The 21,251-nt window shown below is 47.9% G+C and overlaps 1 protein-coding gene across 2 annotated transcripts in view; it reads right to left on the reverse strand.

The window, feature by feature from the left end:
- Positions 1–19,899, reverse strand: part of DPYSL2 (dihydropyrimidinase like 2) — a 54,187-nt gene extending 34,288 nt beyond the window's left edge. Inside the window, exons 1-3 of one of the 2 annotated variants that reach the window (XM_059490959.1) lie at positions 19,537–19,899; positions 6,180–6,268; positions 4,775–4,959 (exon numbers count right to left, since the gene is read on the reverse strand). In XM_059490959.1, coding sequence (XP_059346942.1) covers positions 4,775–4,959; positions 6,180–6,268; positions 19,537–19,884 — 622 coding nt within the window. In that variant the 5' untranslated portion in view covers positions 19,885–19,899. Of the gene's footprint in view, positions 1–4,774; positions 4,960–6,179; positions 6,269–9,501; positions 9,928–19,536 lie in introns of those variants that run through there. The other variant, XM_059490958.1, reaches the window with a different exon arrangement.
- Positions 19,900–21,251: the final 1,352 nt, after the last annotated feature.

The raw sequence follows: 21,251 nt of genomic DNA on the forward strand, positions 1-21,251 counted from the left end.
CCCTGCCTGACCACTGCTGTCAGCCCCTTCTGTCTCTGCTTCCCTCCTCTTCCTCTCACCATTTAGACTCTAGAGCAGCACAGGACTAACCCTAATAACACCAAATAAATGCGCCCAGTCAGGCAGAATAGAATTTAATCTCCACTGGAGGGTTTAAATACCACCCCACACCCTCATCCTGTCTAAACCCCACTTTAAGCTGAGACTGTCACAGAGTCTGATCTCCTTTGGGGCATTCTCTGTCCCACTTAGATCAAAACTCAAAAGGTGAGGAATCATTCCTGACTAGGAACATCTCCTTCCAGCAAGGTGGTGATCTTCAGAATGACCTGGGAGACCTGGTGTCACCTCACATTGAGGTGGATTGTGGCTGGGCAGCCCAAACCCCTGCCATGCGGCCCACAGGAGCTCTTTAATTCAGGGTCAGGAATTAGGGAGCCAACAGCAGCCCAAGTGAGGCCCCCCTTCATTTCCTGAAGTTCCCAAGATACACAGGCTCCCCTCCCCAGCCTTCCCTCCCCATGTCATTAGGATAACTGCTGCTTGAGTTCAAAAGGCTCTTGGCTTCCAAGCCACCAGCCCAGAAAAAGCTATAATTTCTCTCACTGTAATTTCTCTCTATGATTATAACAGCGGTTGACTGAGTCAAGAGAGGCAATGTCAGCAAGAGATTTCACCCAAGGACAGCAGATACCAGAGAAGAAGCAGAGTCTGGGAGGAGGGGCTCAAATGTGTGTGGGAGCTGGCCTGGATGGATGGAGCTCTCACTGGGACATTAAACAGGCTCAGGGATCAGAGAGCCAGTAAATATACAGAGCTTAACTTTTTCATCCCTTCTGCAGGGCTGGGAACAGACAGAGGCAATCCTGCCCCTGCTCAAATCAGGGGGAGTTTTTCCACTGATTTTGATGGGGATTTCACCCATCACAGTTAATCAGCAACCAAACCATCAGCAGGCTCCAAGAGGCCACCCTGTTCCTAGCAGGGATTCTTCCTCCTCTAACAGCTCCAGGGACTGGGTTATATCCTGGGGTATTAACCTAGCTCAGGTTGGGAAAACAGGGACTCAAAAAAGGTGTCTTGTGCAGAACCAGGCATTGGGCTTTGGTGATCCTTGGAGACCATCCCTTACAACTCAGGATGGTTTGTGAGTCCATGAAAAATACCATTTTTAGCTCACCAAAACTTTAGCCTCTTGTAAGGGCAACTTCCGACAGAATCCTTTTCCAAAACTCTGGAAGGACTGTTCTCTTTCCATGGAATACAGGAAAGTTTACAGAAGCAACCAGAACAGGTTGGAGCATATCTAATACTCTCCTCTCCATCAAAATCCTCTGCGGAGCATTCTGGAATTCTCCTTTCAACTTAATGCCCAAACACTGCATTCGGACATTTCAAAAGGGCGAGAATCCAAGTTTCTTTCCCAGAGCAATGTTAGCCTAAAGCCCAGAGGGAGGGCTTTTCAGCTAACATACCCACACCGGTATTTTTCTAAGGTGGGGACCAAGAAAAGGACTGTGCAAATGGTTGCTGCAGAAAAACAAAGATATCACAATACGTCATTTCAGGCAAAACCAACTCTGCTTGTTCCTCTGCTAGCAAAGTCAGCTGGAGCCTTGCCTTTGGCAGTGCAGAGGGGAGAGACAGAAGCACCATAGCTGGAATTCCTGCTCAGATGGCCTCAGGGGAGCCAGCAGAACAAGCAATCAGCCGAGGAGGGCTCAGCAAAGCAAGGGACTGAGAGACAAAAGGGCAGGTTTGTACCCTCACCCCCAGCCCCTTTTCCCTGATCAGCTCCTGGATTGGAGCTAGATCTGCTTCCCACCCAGAAAAATCTCCCCTGGTGCCACAAAAACACACAACTGTTCCATCTGACAGCAGGACCCATCTGATTCCCCCTCCCTGATGCTGCAGGGATGAATTTAGAGGGGAACAAGCAAATGAGGACAGGGCTTGGATAAAACAGGTTACATTCCTGTGCATCCCCTGGTTGTGTCTGCCATGAGAATTAAAGGGGCAACATTGAATTTGATCTGAGCTGAAAATGAGGTTCACCAAAGCAGATCCTCCAGATGATTCCTGGCACTGCAGATTGATGCCAAAACTCAAAGTCAGAATTCCACCCACAATTTTTATAAACCAACCATCAGTGGAAACCTATCCAAGGTTCTTGGTTCAATTTCACTGAAAACTGCATGCAAGATAAATATTTCCCTAAAATGATTGTAAAGTAAACAGCCTTAAAGTGCCCTCCAGCACAAAAATGTGAAATAAATTGAAGCATGAAGCTAAGGAAGCTATTTGTGTGCCCAAAGTGAGGGTTATGCATAGACCAGAGAAACAGATGGAGTAAAGGTATTTGTAAATAAATCATACCAAGTTTGCTAAAAGCACTAATGAGTAAATTGGGTGGTTTTTTCCACAGATCTCACATCCAAAAAGAGGTGCTTTTTCCTAAAAAAGACTGAAGAACAGAGACACAGCTGGATACAAGTCCATGGAAGGAGCAGATTCCCTTTGCAAAATCCCAGCATTTTAAACATTCAATGAGATAAGAGTGTCATTTCCAGGCTGCAATTTGTGATATTGTGAATCCAGTTCACCTCTTGGTGAATATATTGTCCTCTTAATCATAAGAGCAAAAATGTTGCCATCCACCACAGCTCCCACCTGCTCTGGGGAAGCCCAAGGGCCACCCACCAGAGCTTCACTGTGGAAGAACTTTTCCAAATGCGGTAATTTTGCTCAGAGAAACAGCTGAGCTAACACAGGGCAGAGGCTCCAAGGCTTGGAAGTCTACTCTGGATCATTCATCCTGCTTTCTGCTGCTCCAGTTGCTGATTCTCACCTACCATAAATGTCTCTCCATCATCCTATTTAGTACATTTAGTCCTTGCTGCAGTCTCAGGAGGATTTTTTTGTTGTTTAGAGATGGTTTTGTATTTTGGTGTCTTTATCTGAGATACTCAGGATGGTAAAGTTTAGTCCCTAGTCTCCTCTAAATGGTTTGCTCATGGTTATAATCCAAATTATGCTCATTTTCACAGCTGTAAAAGGAAAAATTGTAAAACGGGGTATTCTCCTCCCACCTCCCTAACTCAGAAAAGCATTACATTGTCATTAGTGAAGTATTCAGATATTACAGCCATAAAGGCAATAAATATTTACACACATAAAGGATTTCTGAAACAGGAGGCTCTGCAGAGGTAAAATTAGGCATCCAAAGTATAGGGCTACTCCATAAAAATTTTGCCAAACCCATTTCTACTTTCAAAAAGTGCCACTGAGGGGAACAGTGCTGCTGAAAGGTCACATGCAGATGATGCAGATGACAGAGAATGTTATTTTGATCTAATTCAACTTAACAACGAAGAACAAAATGATAACTCAAGTGTGAACCAGGTACTTTAACAAAGGAACAACCAGTGAAAGAAAGTCAATGAACTGAGGCTGAAAATAAAAAACCATTTCAGTGCTATTGATTTAAATTGACAGCAAAGATTTGAAGGAGAATTTGGTATTAGTGTGCACAAAGGGATCATTCACAGCCACATGCCCTGTGTGGGTGAGGCTATCTTCAGACAAAAACCTCACACTCTGAAGTGAAAATGTTATGAAAAATAATTTCCTGAATTATTTTAAGATTATTTCTTTGAAGCATTAACTAAGACCAACTTCCAGCCTCCTCCATCCATTCAAGTCCAGGGACCAAGGACTGCTCACAATCACACTGAGGATGTTCCAGTCCATGCAGGGCTTGGCTGGAACTGAGGAAAGTTAAGCTGGTTTCTGGCTGTGCCTAAGATCTCCTTATACCCACAGACTGGACAACAGACACTAACACATGTTCTGAAACAGCTTCTTTTATCCCTCTGTATCTGAACTCCCCTCCTGTGGAGTGGCAGCACCTGAGAGTACATGAAAGACTGTGAGATGCTCAGATTTTGGATCACTTCACATCTTTCTCTCCCTCATTCCCACATGCAGCAACTGAGCCTGGGACACCATGGCAGATTTTTACACCTGATCAGCTGCCCTGCAACAGAAGGGTTTGTTTTTTCCTCTGGCTCAAACAACATTACAAGGTTATGACTATGACTTGCTTGTGGAGTTTTAAGATCCTGTGGCAAATATAAGCAGGAACAGATAGTCTGGAAGTAATTCCTGAGGCATTTTAGAGGCCGAAGGGATTAGATTAGACACCAAAAGTATCTAATCCTGCTGCCAGCACACCAGTCAGTCTGCCTGTCTTGTTTATTTTGAGGTATTTTTACTTCACAATTCCTCTCTTTCTCCAAAGGAGGAGATGAGCCCAAGTGGAGCTACACTAAAAAAAATCCTGGTGGCTAAAGCAGATCCTGAAATAATAAGTAGTCCAGATTTCAAAGACACACTGAACACTGCCATCAGGCTTCTGGGTGTGAGAAACACAACAGATATCTTTCCACAGACAAGGGACCAAGGCACAGGAACGTGGGGGATCTGCTCCTCACTCTGGAGCCAGATGTCACAGAGACAACTGGCTCCAGCAGCAGCAGACCCAAAACCTGCTGAAGTCACACCACCAGCAAGGGAAGATAAATGAAACGAGTGAAAAGTGCAAGATGAGGAAATCCTGGGGTCCTGCTTTTCCACCCCTATTCCCACAAGCTTTGCCCAGCAACTTGGCCAGACATCACCCACTGGTTCAGAACAAGGTGACTCCCAAAGTTCCTGTTCTTATCTGGGAAAAAGAAAAGCCCAGCTTTGCTGGAAGAGGAAAACAGGCACTTACTGATCATGGTGGTGCCCCCAGCCAATGCAGCCTTGGTCCCTTGGAAGAAATCATCAGCAGATGTCATCCCCTGCTCTGGCATCTGGAAGCGGGTGTGGACGTCGATGCCTCCAGGAATCACCATCCTGCCGTGGGCCTCGATGGTTTTCACTCCCCCTGGCACGATCAGGTTCTCCCCTATTTGCCTGGGGAAAGAGGTTTTGAGGAGCAGGTCAGGCACAGCCAGGTAAGCAGCCTGTAAACAAACACCCCTGTGCTACTTAGCTGAGCTGCAGTTGTGTTTTCCATATAAAGCAGGGCACAGGATCAGCATGCACAGGGCTGAGGGTGCTTTATTCTGCCTGTGGAAGCAGCTGCCTCACAGTGAGTTCAGTGTGCAATTCCTTCAGGACTTTAGGATAACATTAAAAGGAAGGAAAAGAAGGAGCCCCTCTGGAAGGGGCCGTGTAGGTCATGGATGATCACTGCCCCCAACACAGCTTTCCAGGGGCTGGACTTCTTAAAGCAGCAGCTCAACACTGGATTCCAGCTTTCTAACAGCTACTGGTTTGGGAACACTGAAAGAATTTTTGCTTCTTTATTTTCTACCTTCCTCTCATATGTAAGTATTACGGAGTCTCTACACAAATATAAATTCAGGCAGATATTGGTTACCAAGTTCCTGGTGAGACCCTCAGAGGTCTCTCCAGTCCAGCTCTTCACAGACCTATTTTTAGCAGTGCAGTAGTGGATGCAATTAATTAGCTGTCTCTGGCTAGCTCCTTTAACTTTTAACCTTGATTGAAAAAGCACATGTGCTGGCTGCTTAGCCAGAACAGGAAAATTCCTTGTTTGTAACCTCTAGCTTCTCTGTTTTTTCCTAGGAATAATTTTCCAAAGAAATCTGTAACACACTTAACGTGCCAGGAACATATGCTTCAGGCCTGAAAATACAGAAAGAAGTCTGAACCTCTTCCACTTCAGGGTCCTTTTTTACTTGAAGGGGGGTTGGAGTGATCTCTGCATCACAGACCCAGAGAAGTCAAGCACTGCAAGAGACTTCCAGAGGTCACCCAAAAGAGAATTGTGTTAGGATGCTGAACTCTGAATTCAAAATATCTGAAGTCATAACTCAGTGAAACTTTACAGCACAGATAACTTCAAACACGTGTCATCTCAGCATGGGGCTGCTCTCATGGCTAAAATTAAGCACATGTAAGTACCTCCTTGGAGCCAGCAGGGTTTGGGCCCAGCTGTTTATTTATTCAATACCCTGCTTTTAAAGCTCCTTCAGTAAACACCAGGATAGATGTGGAAATATTCATTTTTCACTGTAATTGAATAGATCTCTCTGAGATTAAGCTATTCCAGCCAATCTGCAGTGCATTTCTGTACATACCCAATCCCACCATGAGGCTTCACTTACTTTATCAACCCATCCTCCATGTAAATGTCTGCATAGAAGGACTGGTCGTCATTAACTATTTTACCACCTTTGATCAAAAGACGATCGCTCTACAACAAAAGAAGCACAACACAAGACACAATTATTCAATGGGAGAGCTGACAGTCTGCAGTGTCACTCCAGAGATGAAAGAGGAGGGAAGGCAACAACCCCTGCATTATTCACCAGCACACATCAAAACACGAGTCAACTGCTGCACTTTCAACTGGAAAGATAAAATGCTTTATTTCATCTGCAAGGCCTTTCATCACTGATGATCCAAAAAAACCCAAAAATCAGAATGAGGAAAGAGGTGGATTCCAGTGATCTTATCTACTCTGGCAGCTTCACTCCCACCTGAAGCCTGCCACCATCACCGGCAGCAGCAGCACCGAATAGCACTTGGAGGGATGTGTTAGAACCACATCTCTTGTTTCTTTCTGCCTTGGTCGTGCGCAAAATTTCCTATACGCATCCACACAGTGGAGTCACTGCTTGGCCAAATGTGAGTCAACTGCTGTCAGGGAAATGGCCCAAAAGTCTGTTGCCAGGGGTTGCACAACACAAACAAACTCCTTTGGTCCAGTTCAGTGATGTTTCGATGCAGTGGATCCAGAGCACCACTGCAGAACCAGATGGAAATATGCACGTATTCAGCAAATTAGGGTTAAGGGAAGGATATACAACACAGTCATTAAAATTTCCTCAAATTAGAAGACAGTTTGGCAGGAACAGGAAGGTAATTATAAAAAGGCAGCTATCAGGCAGCACGACTTTATCCCAGCCCAGGTTACAGCTTACTTTCACAAGATTTTAGGTTAAAAAAAATGTTGCCATTTGTGTTTTTGGGGGGTTTTTTGCAGTAGTCATAAACAAGAGTGAGACCCACTGCAGAGCTCCTGATGGGGAGGAGAGTTAAAAGTGGCTGCTACATCCCCCTGGTTCCTTCATTCCCCACATCACAGATGCATTTTTACAGCAGATAAATATTTAAAGCAAAGCACATACATGCTGTGAATCTTTGGTTTAAACCACACCTTTGGCCCTCGGAGCTGTGCTTGTACTTACTCTGATTCTTTTTTCCCTCCTCACAGAAACACCTTTGGAAGAGAACAAAGCAATACTAGCACAGCCAAAGGCTGGGGAAATCAAAAGCTGGACTTTTAACCCAGAGGTGCCATGGACTTAGAGAAAATATATGTAAGAATTTATAGAAAAATACATTTAAAACAGTGATGGGGATGCTCAGGGCCCTGATTTTGAAAAGCCAACTCCACTCATTGAAAGAAGGAACAATCAGGCATTTTCCCAAATTCCTCTTAATAAAACTGAAGAGTTGGAGCACCCAATTCTCAACTGACACGGCTCTTTTAACACCAAAAGGGCTCCAAGAATTGCATCAGATACTGATTTATACCATTAGATCCATCTTTTATAACACTGTTTAACATCCCTCCTTTTCTGCTTCTCCTTCCTCTTCCTGCTGCAGTGGAGAGTTCCCCTGGATAATGCCACTGATTTCAAATAAGAAGAAACCCCCAAAATTTAAATTTAGGAGCTGCTGCAAATGCCAATAAGCCTGAGTGAATTAATGTGGGGTGTGAAAAACCCACTTGTCTTTCAATACCAGCCTCTCCAGCAAACTGTCCTACATGTTTACCATTTCCAGAAATACTGCAGTGTTGATGCCCACCTCCACTGCAGGCTCCTCATGCCTTTAAAATGGGAAAGCCTGGCCATGGATGTCACCAACAGCTCAAGTCTTCATACACTGGGCATCAATTAGGGAAGAAGAAGGGAAAAATAGATACGTAAAGTGGCCACAAAATGCAGCCTGGAACATTTTAATGATGCTTCTGGCAGTAATCAGGGCTGCTGCAGGGCTCTTGAGAGGGCTCTGAGATCAGGATGAATCCTCTTGCTCATCTCAACCACCTTGGAGACAAAAGCACATGCAGCTCACATCCCTGCGAGGGCCTGCCACCAAATCTGTGTCTATTCAGCAGTGAAATCAGGGCAGCCACACATGCATTATCCTCCTTTTTTCCAGCGTTAGCCTCGGCTGATAATCCCAGGTTTGCACAACAGTAAACAGCAGCAGAATCTGATTTTTCCTAGTCCTTTGCAGGAGGACTGGGTGCACAGAACATAAATCAGAGCATTCAGCCAGAAGAAAAATGCGTCATGCTACTCCTGGCCCGTGACAGGGATTCAGCAGGAACCTCTATCGCCCTTAAAACAGAGGCAGCTTTTTAAACTCTTTACCATTGGGCTCTTGGAGGGAAACTGACTCCCCTTTTCCAGAGAAAAAAATAATTCAAAAAAAGAAGAATGCACCATTTAGCAATAACCATTTTGCACATCCCCTGCCTTCCTTAAGCACTGCAATTGTACAATCCAGGGACTCCTGCCCAACCCCGACACGTCAAAGCCCCGTTCCAGAGCTCCTTTTCCTGCCCCCGAGGATGAGGAAGGAGGACGGGGAAGGGTGTGTCCCTGGGGAAGGTGCGGAAGCGCTGCCAAGGATGAAAAACTCGCGCGTCCAAAAAAATAAGCAGCTCCAGCAGCCCGTTAGTCGAGGATATCTTACGTAACCCAAAGTTGGTACCCTTGGATCTGCAATACCTGCCCTAAATCGGCTCCCTCAACAAGGAGACCGAGGGAGGGGTTTATATAACGGCTCCTTCCCCGCTCCCCCAGGACCGCACCGAGACCTGCGCCTTGCCAGAAGCTTCCCGGAGAAGAAAAGCCCATCCTGGCAAATCCCCAGCGCCAGCCCGCCGGGGATTGGGGTCCCGAGCTGATGCCCTCAGGGGCCGCCCTTGGCCGGGCTGGGGCGGGCGGGGATGGAACACCCGGGAAGGCACCGAGACACAGCCCCAGGGCAGGGAGAGCCCCCCAGGCACAGCCCCAGGGCAGGGACCCCTCCCCAGGGCAGGGACCCTCCCCGGGCACAGCCCCAGGGCTGGGAGCCCTCCCCAGGGCAGGGACCCCTCCCCAGGCAGGGACCCTCCCCAGGCAGGGACCCCTCCGCGGGCACAGCCCCAGGCTCCGAGCGGGGCTCCCCGCTGCTGTCCGGGGCCGGCGCTGCGCTGCTGCGGGCGATGCCGCTGAATCCGCCCCCGGCCGGGCTCAGCTCCGCCGACCCCGGCCCCCCCGGCGCTGCAGCACAGGAAGCGCCGCATTATCCCCGATCCCATTATCCTGCCCCAGCCCCGCATCGCTCTGGCACACAAAGGGCTCCATCCCCGCGCACCCCTCCCCCTTCCCCGCCGCTATTCCCCTTCCCCTGCGCTCCACTCACCGTGATCCGCGGAATATTTTTCTTCCCCTGATAAGACATCTTGGGAAATCAACCCCCGATGTATTTATTCAGTAATGTTATATGTTTTTTAAAGAGAAGCGCAGCGGCTGCTACACCGCTATTGTCTCCCGCGTAGCAACTGCTCCGCAACCTCCCCTTCACCAATGTGTAGATCAAAAAAAAAAAAAAAACCCAAAAAAAAAAAAACCCCACACAAACAAACAAAAAAACCCCAATCAGAACAACAACAACAACAAAAAAAAAAACAGAACAAAAATAAATCCCCCGAGGTCAAATCACGGCGATCCCAGGGAAGGGGAGCGGGGGTGGGGGGCGCGGTGCAAGAGGTGATCGGTGCTCTCCGCAATGGCCGGAACGGCAGAGGCGGCCAACCCTGCGCGCCTCCCTTTCTTCCCTGCGCCCGGAGCCCGGCCCGGCCCAGCCCAGCCCAGCCCAGCCAAGCCCGGCCCAGCCCCGAGCAGCGCCGGGGCGGCAGCCGCGCATGCGGCCCCCGCCGCTCCCGGGCCCCGTCCGCCCGGCGCGCTGCGCCATTGGCTGAGTGCCCACGGGGATGCAAATCAGCGGCGGCTTCCGCCCAATGGGAGAGCGAGGGATGCGCCAGGATGCAAATGAGCGGTGGGAGGGGCTGCACCGCGGTCCGGGGCGCGGGAGCAGGGACGGGGCCGGGAAGGCGTCGGGATATATCGGGATACCTCGGGATATATCGGGATACCTCGGGATATATCGGGATACCTCGGGATACACAGACCGGAATTCATCGGGACACGCCAGGCACCGCCCGGCCCCCCGCTCCCACCGCAACGCTTCCCGCGGGCCCCGGCTTAGCGAAGCTGCAGCGCTGGGCGGGGCAGCCGCGGGGCTCTGCGAAATGCGCCCTTCGGGGGATGCGAACGCTGCGTTTTAATCCCCGCAGGGGCTGCGAGATCCCCGGGAGGAGCGGGAACGGCCTCACTATTCCCGGTGTGCGGACACGCCCGTGCATCCCCGCCGAGGCTGTGCCCATCCCGGAGGAGCGGGAACGGCCCCACTATTGCCGGTGTGCGGACTCCCCCGTTCATCCCCGCCGAGGCTGTGCCCATCCCGGAGGAGCGGAAGCCATGCCCGCTCCCGGGGCTGCGAACAGTCCCCACCCGAGCTCCGCACGAGAGGAGCAGAGGATGCCCGGTGGGGACCTCGGTGCTTTCCATCTTCTTTGTCCTACCCCACCCTTCTGGCGCTCCCAATTAGCAAACTGGGGAGGGGGGGGGAGGGAATGAAGATGTGAAGCCACTCCCGACGCTTTGTTTTCCCAGTCTGCCTTCTCCCACACCTCATTTAGACAACGCAGCCCGGATCCAACCCCCCAGAGACACCTGTGGTCACTAACCTGAAACCTCAGTGCCAGGGAAATGTGGGCTCAGAGCTACGCACCCGGGCGGGGGGGTCCTCTCCATGGTGCCTCGGGCCATTCCTTACTACTCCAATGCTGCCAACTCCGTGCTCCATGTTTCAGTCACACTTGGAGTCAAATTTCTCACTCCCTGAACTCCATAAGCTGGTACTTCAAGGAAAGAAATGCATTAAATGGCATAAATATCTCCTCATTGTTTACAATGCACTTGTACCAGTGCAGGAAAAGGAGGTGGGATCCGTGGCCAAGCAGGCTCCTCTGACATCGGCTGTGCTGGGGTAAGGTACAACACAATTTTTGGAGAACTCAATGCCACAAATTCACTTCTGCTTGAAGATTATAACTAATAATTAACGATCAACGACTTACCTTCTTCCATCACTCACGATGAATTTCACATCACACAAACTGCATCTCTGCCTGCCACAAAATTGTGATCTCTACATACCCAAACACACCATGCACAGCCAGTAGGAAATGAAACCTTTGGTCTAGGAGAGCAATAAATCATTATAAAAACATCATCTGTTCAAAGAGACTCCTATCAGGAACTTTTATGTTCGTTTCTTCACAGGAAGCTCTAAGGAATATAGGATTTAACGGCTCCTTCCATTTTTCCTTCCAAAAAGTCGTTTTTCCTGGGTATAGGTAGGATATCCCACAATACTTAAGGAGATGATATGTCAATCAGTTAATATCCAATTAGCAACAAATGAAGAAGTGGCTCATTATTACAGTGACAAAATGATTAATTTGTCAGCCTGTAGGGTTTATTTTGATTTAATGATTAGAATAGACAACCCTGAATGAATTATCCTGAGCCTCTGATGTGTGCTTGAAAAAGTTTTGAAACCTTAGCATATTTCTGCTCAGAACATGGCACCAGGAATCTACATCATGTCTATAAATTTAGACAGTGCAACTGTTCCTCTTTTTTTCTCTTTGATGCTTGTTCTCCTCCTCAGATTAATATCTGAATGGTTTCATGCCTTTTGTTTGCAGGTGGGAGAGTACCAGAGAGGGATCACACACTGCCCAAGGCTGGGAGGTGGCACCCAGGCCTTGGGCAGTGGATCACCAACACACCTAGAGCCCATCTCAGCTGCCCAAATATACCTTTTGCAATTTTTCTTTTTTTTTTTTTTTTTATTTTAAAAAGGCTTCCTACTGCACATGGGCTTAATTCAGAGCAGCAGTTCCTGAACGCTGAGTATTCCATAATCATGTATTCCATAACTTGGGTCCAGCAGTGACTGGGGTCAGAAAGCAATAACCAATCTTAAGGTGACACTTAGCTTGTCTTTCTAATCACCTTGTTGCAAGAACCTAAGTAATTCAGAATGAAATAAATTCAGAGATTAAAGGGCTGGAAAACCACTCTTGTTGAAGATGCAACATCTACACAGTACCGAATTTTTAAAACTTCCATGATTTAGGACTAGAAATGAGCTCCCAAGCATGTTTCCTAGCTCCATTACAGCTCACCAATATGCCCCAATTTTCTTTGCTTTTAACAATGAGCTAAAACGTCAAAATAAGTAATTTTCAAATTACTGTAGTTGCAAATTGGCTTATTTAGCCTTGCTTAAAAAAGGTAAGGAGTGGAAATTGCCTATTGTATAATCTCACATAAGGAGAGGGGAGGAGTAGAGCTAATTGACAATGTTAGGATGAGAACAAGTGGGGAACAGCCTGGAATTACCTAAGTGCATCTTTTTGGTTAGTTCTGGTAGAGCTTGGAGCAATCTGGTTCAGTGGGAGATGTCCCTGCCCATGGCAAGGGGTTGGAACGGGATGAGCTTTAAGGTTCTTTCCAACCCAAACTATTCCATGATTCTCTGAGTAATTCTTCTGGTAAATCTCTAGTTCCTGCATAAATTCCCCCACAAGTTAAATGAAGAAAAGTAACTATTGATGAAACATCAGAGGCAGGATTTGGGTCCTTTGTTAAAAGAAGAGAACTGAACTTCCTTGTTAAATCCAGGCTGGATGCAGCCCTGCTGCCCTATACAGCGCTAGGATATTTTGAGAAGTGGTGGGATATCTGCATAATGCTGATGCACTTTGTCTTCCACAGGTCTCTTCTGCACACAGGGGGCTGAACAGGATAAAATTATAGGTGTCACATAAATGAGCACTGTCTAATCAATGCTAATAAAGGGAAGGACAAGAGTGTCCCTGAGCCATCCTCAGGCTTCAGATAATTGGGGGAACATTGGCCAGGATCATCAGCAGCCCTTCCTGCCCAGGTGCTGCAGCACTTGTGAGGCTCTTGGCAGCAGAAACTTATTTCATGTTAAAGGAGCATATATATATGTCTAAATTTGTATCCTGCAAAGGTCTAGAGGGAAAATGGCACAGGAATGTGAGAGCCTTTGTGCAGTGATAATCTATGCTAAAGTCATCAAAATAAATCTATGCTGAAATAAATCAGCACAGGCATCAGAAGAAATCAATTTACATCAGCTCTGAATCTTAACTCAGAGATTCTGTGAACTACCATAAAGCACTTGGAAAAGAATTTTATTCCCACTGTGAAGTTACTGGATGGTTGGGAGAAGAAGTATTAAAAATAGTTTCTTCCTTAGTGGAATTTTAGTGTAATGGCAACAAAGCCCACAGAATTTCTGCAACACCCAAATTGCTTCTACTCCTACTGAATACTTAAAGGTGTGTCCACAATGGCCTTTTGCCATGAAATTAAAAAACCTGCAAATGGAAATATCCATTTTAAAACTTAATGAAAAGAGGAATCAGAGATGGATTTAAATGAACTGGGCCAAAAGAACTTTCAGGAGTTCACTCATCAGGCCCTAATTTTCTGTCATGATCCTGCCAATGCCAATTGTTGCATCAGCTGCAACTCTCAACGATTTTAAAGGAGTTTTCCATGGATCCAGGAATGTCCTGTATCCTAGGAAGTGTAGGGAGAATTAAATCCAGGCTGATACGTGGTAGGAGGAGTTACATCTGTCCTTCCCAAAAGATTATGAAAGAACTGTCCTTTATTAATCACTGTAAATTAAATTACTGAGAGGAGTTAAACTTGACAATGAGCATCTCTTGCTTTATTATCTTAGAGGAGAAAATTAAAATTAAGAGTCATAGCACAGAAATGACCATGGGGGGGTCAAATGTTACTGTGAGGAGGTGAAAATCATACAGCTTCTCAGAGAAACAGCCTGATTTTTTTTTTTTTTTGCATACAGACTATCACTTTTTTTGAGGGTAAGATTCACTTTCTAGCCACAAAAACAGGTCAATCAAAATGTACATTCGATCTGCAAATTAAAATTAACCTTCCAATTGATTTTCTTTCTTTTAAAATCCAGAGAACCCTTCAGGAGGCTCAAAAATAGCATTTTAAGAAGGCTGTTAGTGTTGGAGTGTGTTTCTTAGAGGAAATGTCCTGAGTGCCATGATGTGAATTACCCTTAAACAATCCCAGCAATTAAACAATTCCCCATCATGTACCAGGAATGAGCCAGGCTCGCTTCAGGGTTCTAGACAGAGATTGCTCTGTCAGGGGTTATACAATTAACAGAAAAAAAAGTGCTATTCTCTCCAAACCACTCACAGCCACATCCTGCCCTGATCTGCAGCACAGCTAAATGCAGAATTTCTGGAACAAAGGCATGGGACATTCAGGCCTCACTGTCACTGCCTCTCCCTTTCATCGTCTCGCACCCCCAGGCCCATGGGAAGCATGGGCAGGTACTAAGAAATGTCTGTTTTCAGTGATTGTAGTTTTTTAACATTATAATCTCTTCTCCTTCCCCAGAAACCTACAGGGCAAAGCATCAGGCTGTCAACTACTGCTGTCCCTGCTTTGCCTTCCTCTGAGGTGCAGGATGATCATGACTCAAAGAAAAAATGGAATTTTGACCTGTATTCTCCCACCCTGAGAGTCATTCCTGCTCTTTGGGAGGGGATCACAGGACAGGACATTGATAATCACACAGAAGTGCAAAGGGGTTTGGGTTTTGGTGGTTTTTTGCTCCCAAATGCTGTTGTTTTATAAGCTAAGAGAGTTCATGAGGACACATGCCCCCATCCTACCTGAACTTTGTTGACAACGTCATTTTCCAACTTTGCAACAACATCCCAGGAGATAACACCCAGATTTGATGTGCCACAAGACACAGGATGATACAGGGAGTCAGACACAGCCCTGCAGGTAGAAAATCTCAGGCAGACCCTAAATGACTGCTCAGCACCTACTAACACCAGATGGTGCTTGTTAAATTGTGTCCAGGGAGGTGGCATAAGAGTGGCACACCAAACTGCCACTCCCATGTGCCAGTAATTGAATTTATCCCTTGGGATGCAGCCTGCATCAGCTCCAAGCTGAGCAGGGACATCTGGCTCCAAGTGTTTAAATTTTCTCATCAAATCTTTAACCCAAATAATCCGCTGGCCCTGTATAAAAACCCCTTCTTCATTCCTGCCTGGAAGTGTGGTATTAGTGAATTCTGCATATAAAACCACTCCACTAGACACCCATTGGATGTATAGAACAGCAGCTGTGCAGAATGATGGCTTTGAGAAAAAGTTAAGAGGATTTTGGCATTTTTGCTCCTCACTGTTTCCACAAACCATCCTGACCCATTGGAAGAACATGCAAGTCATCCTTCCTTATGATTATTTTGCAAACAATGATTGTCGAAACAAGGCTAGAAAAATTGCAGGCATTGTAACAAATTAAACTCAGGACTGCATTTCCAGCTGCCTGGAACAGCTCCTTTGTTTTAGACAACAGTTCCATTAATGTTCCAGAGTCTGTGATTATTCGAGCTCTCAACAACATCCTGTTATTCATTATTTCTCTCCAGGAATGAACAACCATGATCCTGAGAGCTTTGAGGTTTTAGGAAAAAGTCCAGTCATGTTGCAAGCTTCATGACAGTGTTTTGCAAGTGAGTCCTCCTATCAATTCCAAACTAAAAACATTTTCCTACTGTCTGTTTATTCATTGTTGCTATTTGTTACAATAGGCTTTGTTGGTTTGGACCAGCAGTTTATACACAGTGCTCTGTGCTTCCCAAAGGATCAGGAGGCAAAAAAGGAATGTAAAAGTGCACAGGAGGAACACCTGAACCACTGGAGTAACAATGAGATGGCAAACGAAGGAGAGATCCAGAATCCCAGGTCTTGTACTGGTGTTGTAGGGTGTGAGCAGCTACTCAGGCTCTCTCTGCAAACCAGATTAAAGCCCCGTGATCTCTCTTGCAATTAAACCTTGCTTTTCTCCATAGATGTTTCCTAAAATACTGTCTCTCTCCCAAAAATGTCAATAGGTCAGAAAGACAGAAGGAATGGCAATTACAGATATGGGAAATCTGAGAGACAAACTAGGAGAAATTACCTAGCTCAGGAAATCAATGGCCAAAGTTTTTTGAACCCCAGATGAATTCCCCTCTCTCAAGACTTGTCATGTAAGGAAAAGGGGAATATTGCCCTGGGATGCCATTCCAGCAGTCCCTGCTCTGCGACCAGGAACCTTCCAGCTTCTGCACTGACTACAAAGCAGAGCTGATGGGCAACAGAGCTGGGGAGAGCCTGAGGGAGCTGGGCAGGGGCTGCAGAATCCCTGAGGAGCTGGGCAGGGGCTCAGCCTGGAGCAAAGGAGGCTCAGGGGGCCCTTGTGGCTCTGCCCAGCTCCTGCCAGGAGGGCACAGGGACAGGAGCAGAGGGAACGGCCTCAGGCTGGCCAGGGCAGCTCAGGGTGGGCACAGCAGGAATTTCCCCATGGAAAGGGGGCTCAGGAACTGCCCAGGGAGGGTTGGAGTGCCCATCCCTGGAGGTGTCGAAAGCAGGCCTGGATATGGCACTCAGAGCTCTGGCCTGGGTAGCCATTGGGCAAGGTCAGACCTGATGGTCTTGGATGGCTTTTCCAACCTGGATTGTCCTGGGGGTAAATCCCACTGCAGAAATTGATCTTGCAGGTGCACAGCAGCTCCCGAGAGCCAGGCCACGGACCTCTTGCCTCGTTTAAGGAATCCCACATCTGAAGATTATGTTCTTGGCACATCCCAGGGTTGGGGTCAGGGCCTCAGAGCACTGAGCAGGGCCCAGAACCAACACTGAACCAACAGCTCCAGAAACAGGAACAGCCCGAACAGGGAAGATGAGAAAGTTCAGATGGGAAACAGAAGCACAGCCAGTTCTCTGAGGCCTGGCAGCTGGAAGCAGCAGAGCTTGGCTCTGAGCTGAGCTGCAGACCTGTTGAATTGGCCACCAGAGATGGAGCTGCAAATGCTGCTGGAACTGAGGCTGAGCCTTCCTGGTGCCTCCAGAGATGATCTTAACCCTGAATTATGAGGCAGCACAGCCCAGGGGCAACACATGATAGATGGCTGCAGAATGTCCCAGACAAGACAGACACAGAGAGATTTGATTGCCCTTATCTTGCCCCACAAAACAATATATTGCAATTTAATGTGGAATAATTACATCCCCTTTTTTATCCTCTTGACAGTTGAGACCTCAGAGAAAAAATATAAAAAATAGCTTGTCCATATTGCTTTGTTAACTATTTCAAAGGGGTTTAAGACAAGATCTTTCTATATGTGACAGAAAGGATGACTGAGTTTTAAACCCATAAAGCCAATTTTACTTGCTGAGGATTTAACCATTGATTCAAGCTATGGGTGCAGTCATCTGGAAAACCAAAGCTAAAACATTCCTGCAATAATTTCCCAATCCATAGCATGACATTTATCCCAAGAGACTTCACTTACACCAGTGCTCACCACCCCTCACATCACAATCCATTGGCATCAGTGTTAAGTAAAGCTAATGAGAAACAACTCAAATGTTTTGTACCATCCCATTATTTCATCTCCTCAGTTAACATTTAGACAATAATCTTTAAAGGAGAACCAAAAACACACTTTAAAAAATATTATTAATATTCTCAGTGGATTCTGATTTTGCACAATGTTGTACTTAATTTTTATTATACTGGTACCATTTAATCAGAAAATAATTTATCTTTTCAGAGTTAATGTAAATCCTGCCTATACTTATGTCCCACAGAATATCAAATTGTCCAAAATTGGCTCTTAAAATGTCATGAATTGCAGAACCTTTGATTCTCCAAGATGAAAAAGCCCTTTATTCTTGAAATGCACCTTGATTGGTCCAACAAGACTAATTAATCCTGGAAAGTTACTCCATCAGTAGACACTTCAGCATGATCAGAGTAAACTTCAGGCATCTGCAGTGGCAAATTTTTGTTTGGGTTTGGGAAAGCAGGTTTGAAGCAGTGTGGAGCACATCCTCCTCCTGCTCCTCACTGGGGCTGGTGTGTGGGAATTCTGAAAATCTGTGCCTGCCTTTGTAAGCTCTTTGTGACAGCAGTGGTTCACATGTGGAAATATGGCTGGATGGAGCCCTTAGGTCACTGCAGCAGGAGCTGATTTGGGCAGGATGAGCCTCTAGTTCATATTTTATAACTAATACATTTGATTAATTTCTATTTTTATATTACCTCCAGTAATACTTCGTGTTTCTGAAAGCAGGAGAAAGCGGTGAACTAGCCCATATTCTGAATTCCAGGCAGACTTCTGCCCATCATACACAATCCAGATCAGATTTAAAAACCAGAAGGCACATCCTAGGAGCAGCTTCCAGAAGAAAGGGCTGCTCTATGCCCACTGGGAGACTACTCAGAGAAACTCATGCCCTGTGCTAGGAGTTTAGCAGGCTGCTGGTGGGTACTCCATTCATTCATTTCTGCTCTTCCAACCTCTGCCAGCACTGTCAGAGCTGTGCACTGAGTATTTCATGGCTCACAGCTGAGTAAAGCTGGTTTAAATCGATCTATTGAGGAAAGCAGATGGGCATGGTCAGGCAGATCTATAGGTTCAGTGGGTTTTGCCTCTGGAAGAAGATGGGCTTTATTACACCCTGACAAATCCAGAGAATGAGAAGTATCTGCAGCAGTCTTAAAATCCTGGGAGGAGTTCTGGGTTGCTACGAGGATGCCACATTCCTGTGAAAGTCCCAGATCTTCCCGAGTCAAAAATTCCCACTGTAGCCAGAAGCCCTGATGAAAATTGGCATTGAAATACAGCTCCCAGGGTCACTCCGGTGCCTGTGCTCCCCTGGGAGCAGGGGCAGAGTCCCCCCTAGGAGAAGCCTGCAGGGATTTGATCCCGGTAGGTGGAGGCTCATTGACGTTCTTTGCTCACAATCGCGTTTCTGTTCCGTGAGCTGCATTCCCTGCCTGGGTGGGGCATTTCCCTACCTCCGTGCTGGGGGAATCGCCTAAGAAAGAGAAAAGTCGCTGTTTCTCCCCATTCGGGAGGGCAGGGCGGGGTGTTTGTGAGTGCGGGGGAGTGGGGGGGAATCTTCTTTCTTCTTGTGCCCCCCTCTCGTACACCTGCAGAGAGCACACGGACAGCGTTCGAGCTCTGGGGTGAAGCTCTGCGAGAGATGCTGCTGCCCAGGGGCAGGCACGGGCGGCCACACGGATGCAGGGGACATAAAAGCCAGCGGCTGCAGGTGGAGAGGATCCGTCCCCTCTGCAGCCTATCGCGTGCCCGAGCTCACCCCACACAATATATATATATATATATATATATATATATAAATATATCTCTATATATGTATGCACCCACCTTGTCATTCAGGTTCTGCAGCGCCTCCTTCCCCGTGGCACTCCTGATCTCCACCTTTCTCCCGAATTCAACAGATGGTTCCCCTCCCTTCCCGCTCTGCTTGGAATAGACGGACGGAGCATCCGGACCCAGGTGGGCAACATCCTTCTGCTTTGCCACGACTTTGTTACATCCGCGGCCCACCGAGAGCGAGTCGAAGTCGATGGTCTTATTCTCCAGGGAGCCTTCCACTGGGCAGAACATGCCACAGAATTTCTGCCGAGGCTTGGGACTGCCCGAGCCCAGGTTTTTGAAGAAGGCTGGCACTTCTTCCTCGCCCTGCCGCCCGTTCTGCTTCTTCTCAGCCATGGCTGGGGTGGTCTCCCTGCTGAGGGGGAATAACAACAGCGGTAACCAGGAGGATCCTGCACACACACACACACACACACACACACGGAGAGAAGAGATGGGGAGGGGGAAAAGGAAAGCGAGAGCAAAGAGACAGATCTGGGTCCTAGAGATACGGCAACATCAACTGCAAAGGGCTGTGCCCGGCACGTCCCCTGCCCCCATCGGCACCAGCCAGCCTGTGGCTCGCTCTCTCTCTTTGATGCAGCGCAAAGTTGAAGCAAGGATGGGGCAGATCCTGCTGCAATAAAGGGAGGAGGCTTCAAGTTCCCAGCATCCAGATGAGGAGGGAGGGAAAAGGAGAGAGAGAGAGAAGAGAAAAAAAAAAAAAAAAAAAAAGCTCACTCTGCAGCAGAAACTGAGGACTGCTCCGGAAGTGATGCGAATGGTGAACTGGCAAATGGACTCGATCAGGTTGGAGCAGCAACCCCCTTCGCACCCACCCACTCCCCCTCCCCTTCCCCGGCGTGCGGATCTCGCTGTTCCAGGAGGCTGATGGGCACCGGGCACCTCCTCCCCTCCGGCTGCTCCCCTTGCCCGGGCAGGGCAGGAAGGGGCTCTGCCTCCCTCCCTCCTCCCTTCCTCCCACCAGCCGGTTCCCTGCCTCCCCCAGCCCAGCAATGGTGGAGGGCTCCGGGAATCCCATTGTTCCTCACTTTTCCCGGCGCCGCGGAGCCGGAGGGCGGCAGCAGCTGGGATCGCAGCTGGGTCAGTGGGGCTCGGAGCAGAACGCTGACTCAGCTTCTTTGGGTCTCGGGCGTCGTGGGTGCAGACTCTCTTCAGGGGGGAAAAGGGCTGATGGATGGCACTGAAGAGAGGATGAAACAGAGGCGCAGATGGGAGAGGGATGTGGGAACCGGGGGAGAGAGGAAAACGAGCTGGCAACCGGGACTTACCTCCAGGAGCCAAAATTATTGACCTTGCGAGTCAGTGAAGCCTCTGCAGTGCCGGGAGACCCCGGTTCCTCCCTGCGGGAGATGAGGGGAAGCAGCCAAAGGCGGCTGGGACTGGGGGCAGGTTCCTAGAGGAGGAGACAGAGCAGCCCCGCAGCTTCTGCCCATGGTGACCGTGACCCTGCGACAGGGGCGAAGGGACATGGGGACAAAGATGGGGACATGGGGGCAGAGGGCAGGGAGGCAGAAGGGAGATGGGAGCAGAGGAACGATGGGGAGGAAAGGAGGGATGGGGTAGAGAGAAGATGGGGGCAGGGGGAAGATGGGCAAAGGGGAGATGGGGGCCAGGAGAGGTGGGAGCAGAGAGGAGATGGGGGACAAAGGGGGAAATGGGGGATGGAGAGCAGATGGGGCACAGCGAGGGTGGGGAGCAGA

The sequence above is a fragment of the Ammospiza nelsoni genome, chromosome 30 (assembly GCF_027579445.1).
Source record: "Ammospiza nelsoni isolate bAmmNel1 chromosome 30, bAmmNel1.pri, whole genome shotgun sequence".
NCBI classification, from domain to species: Eukaryota; Metazoa; Chordata; class Aves; order Passeriformes; family Passerellidae; genus Ammospiza; species Ammospiza nelsoni.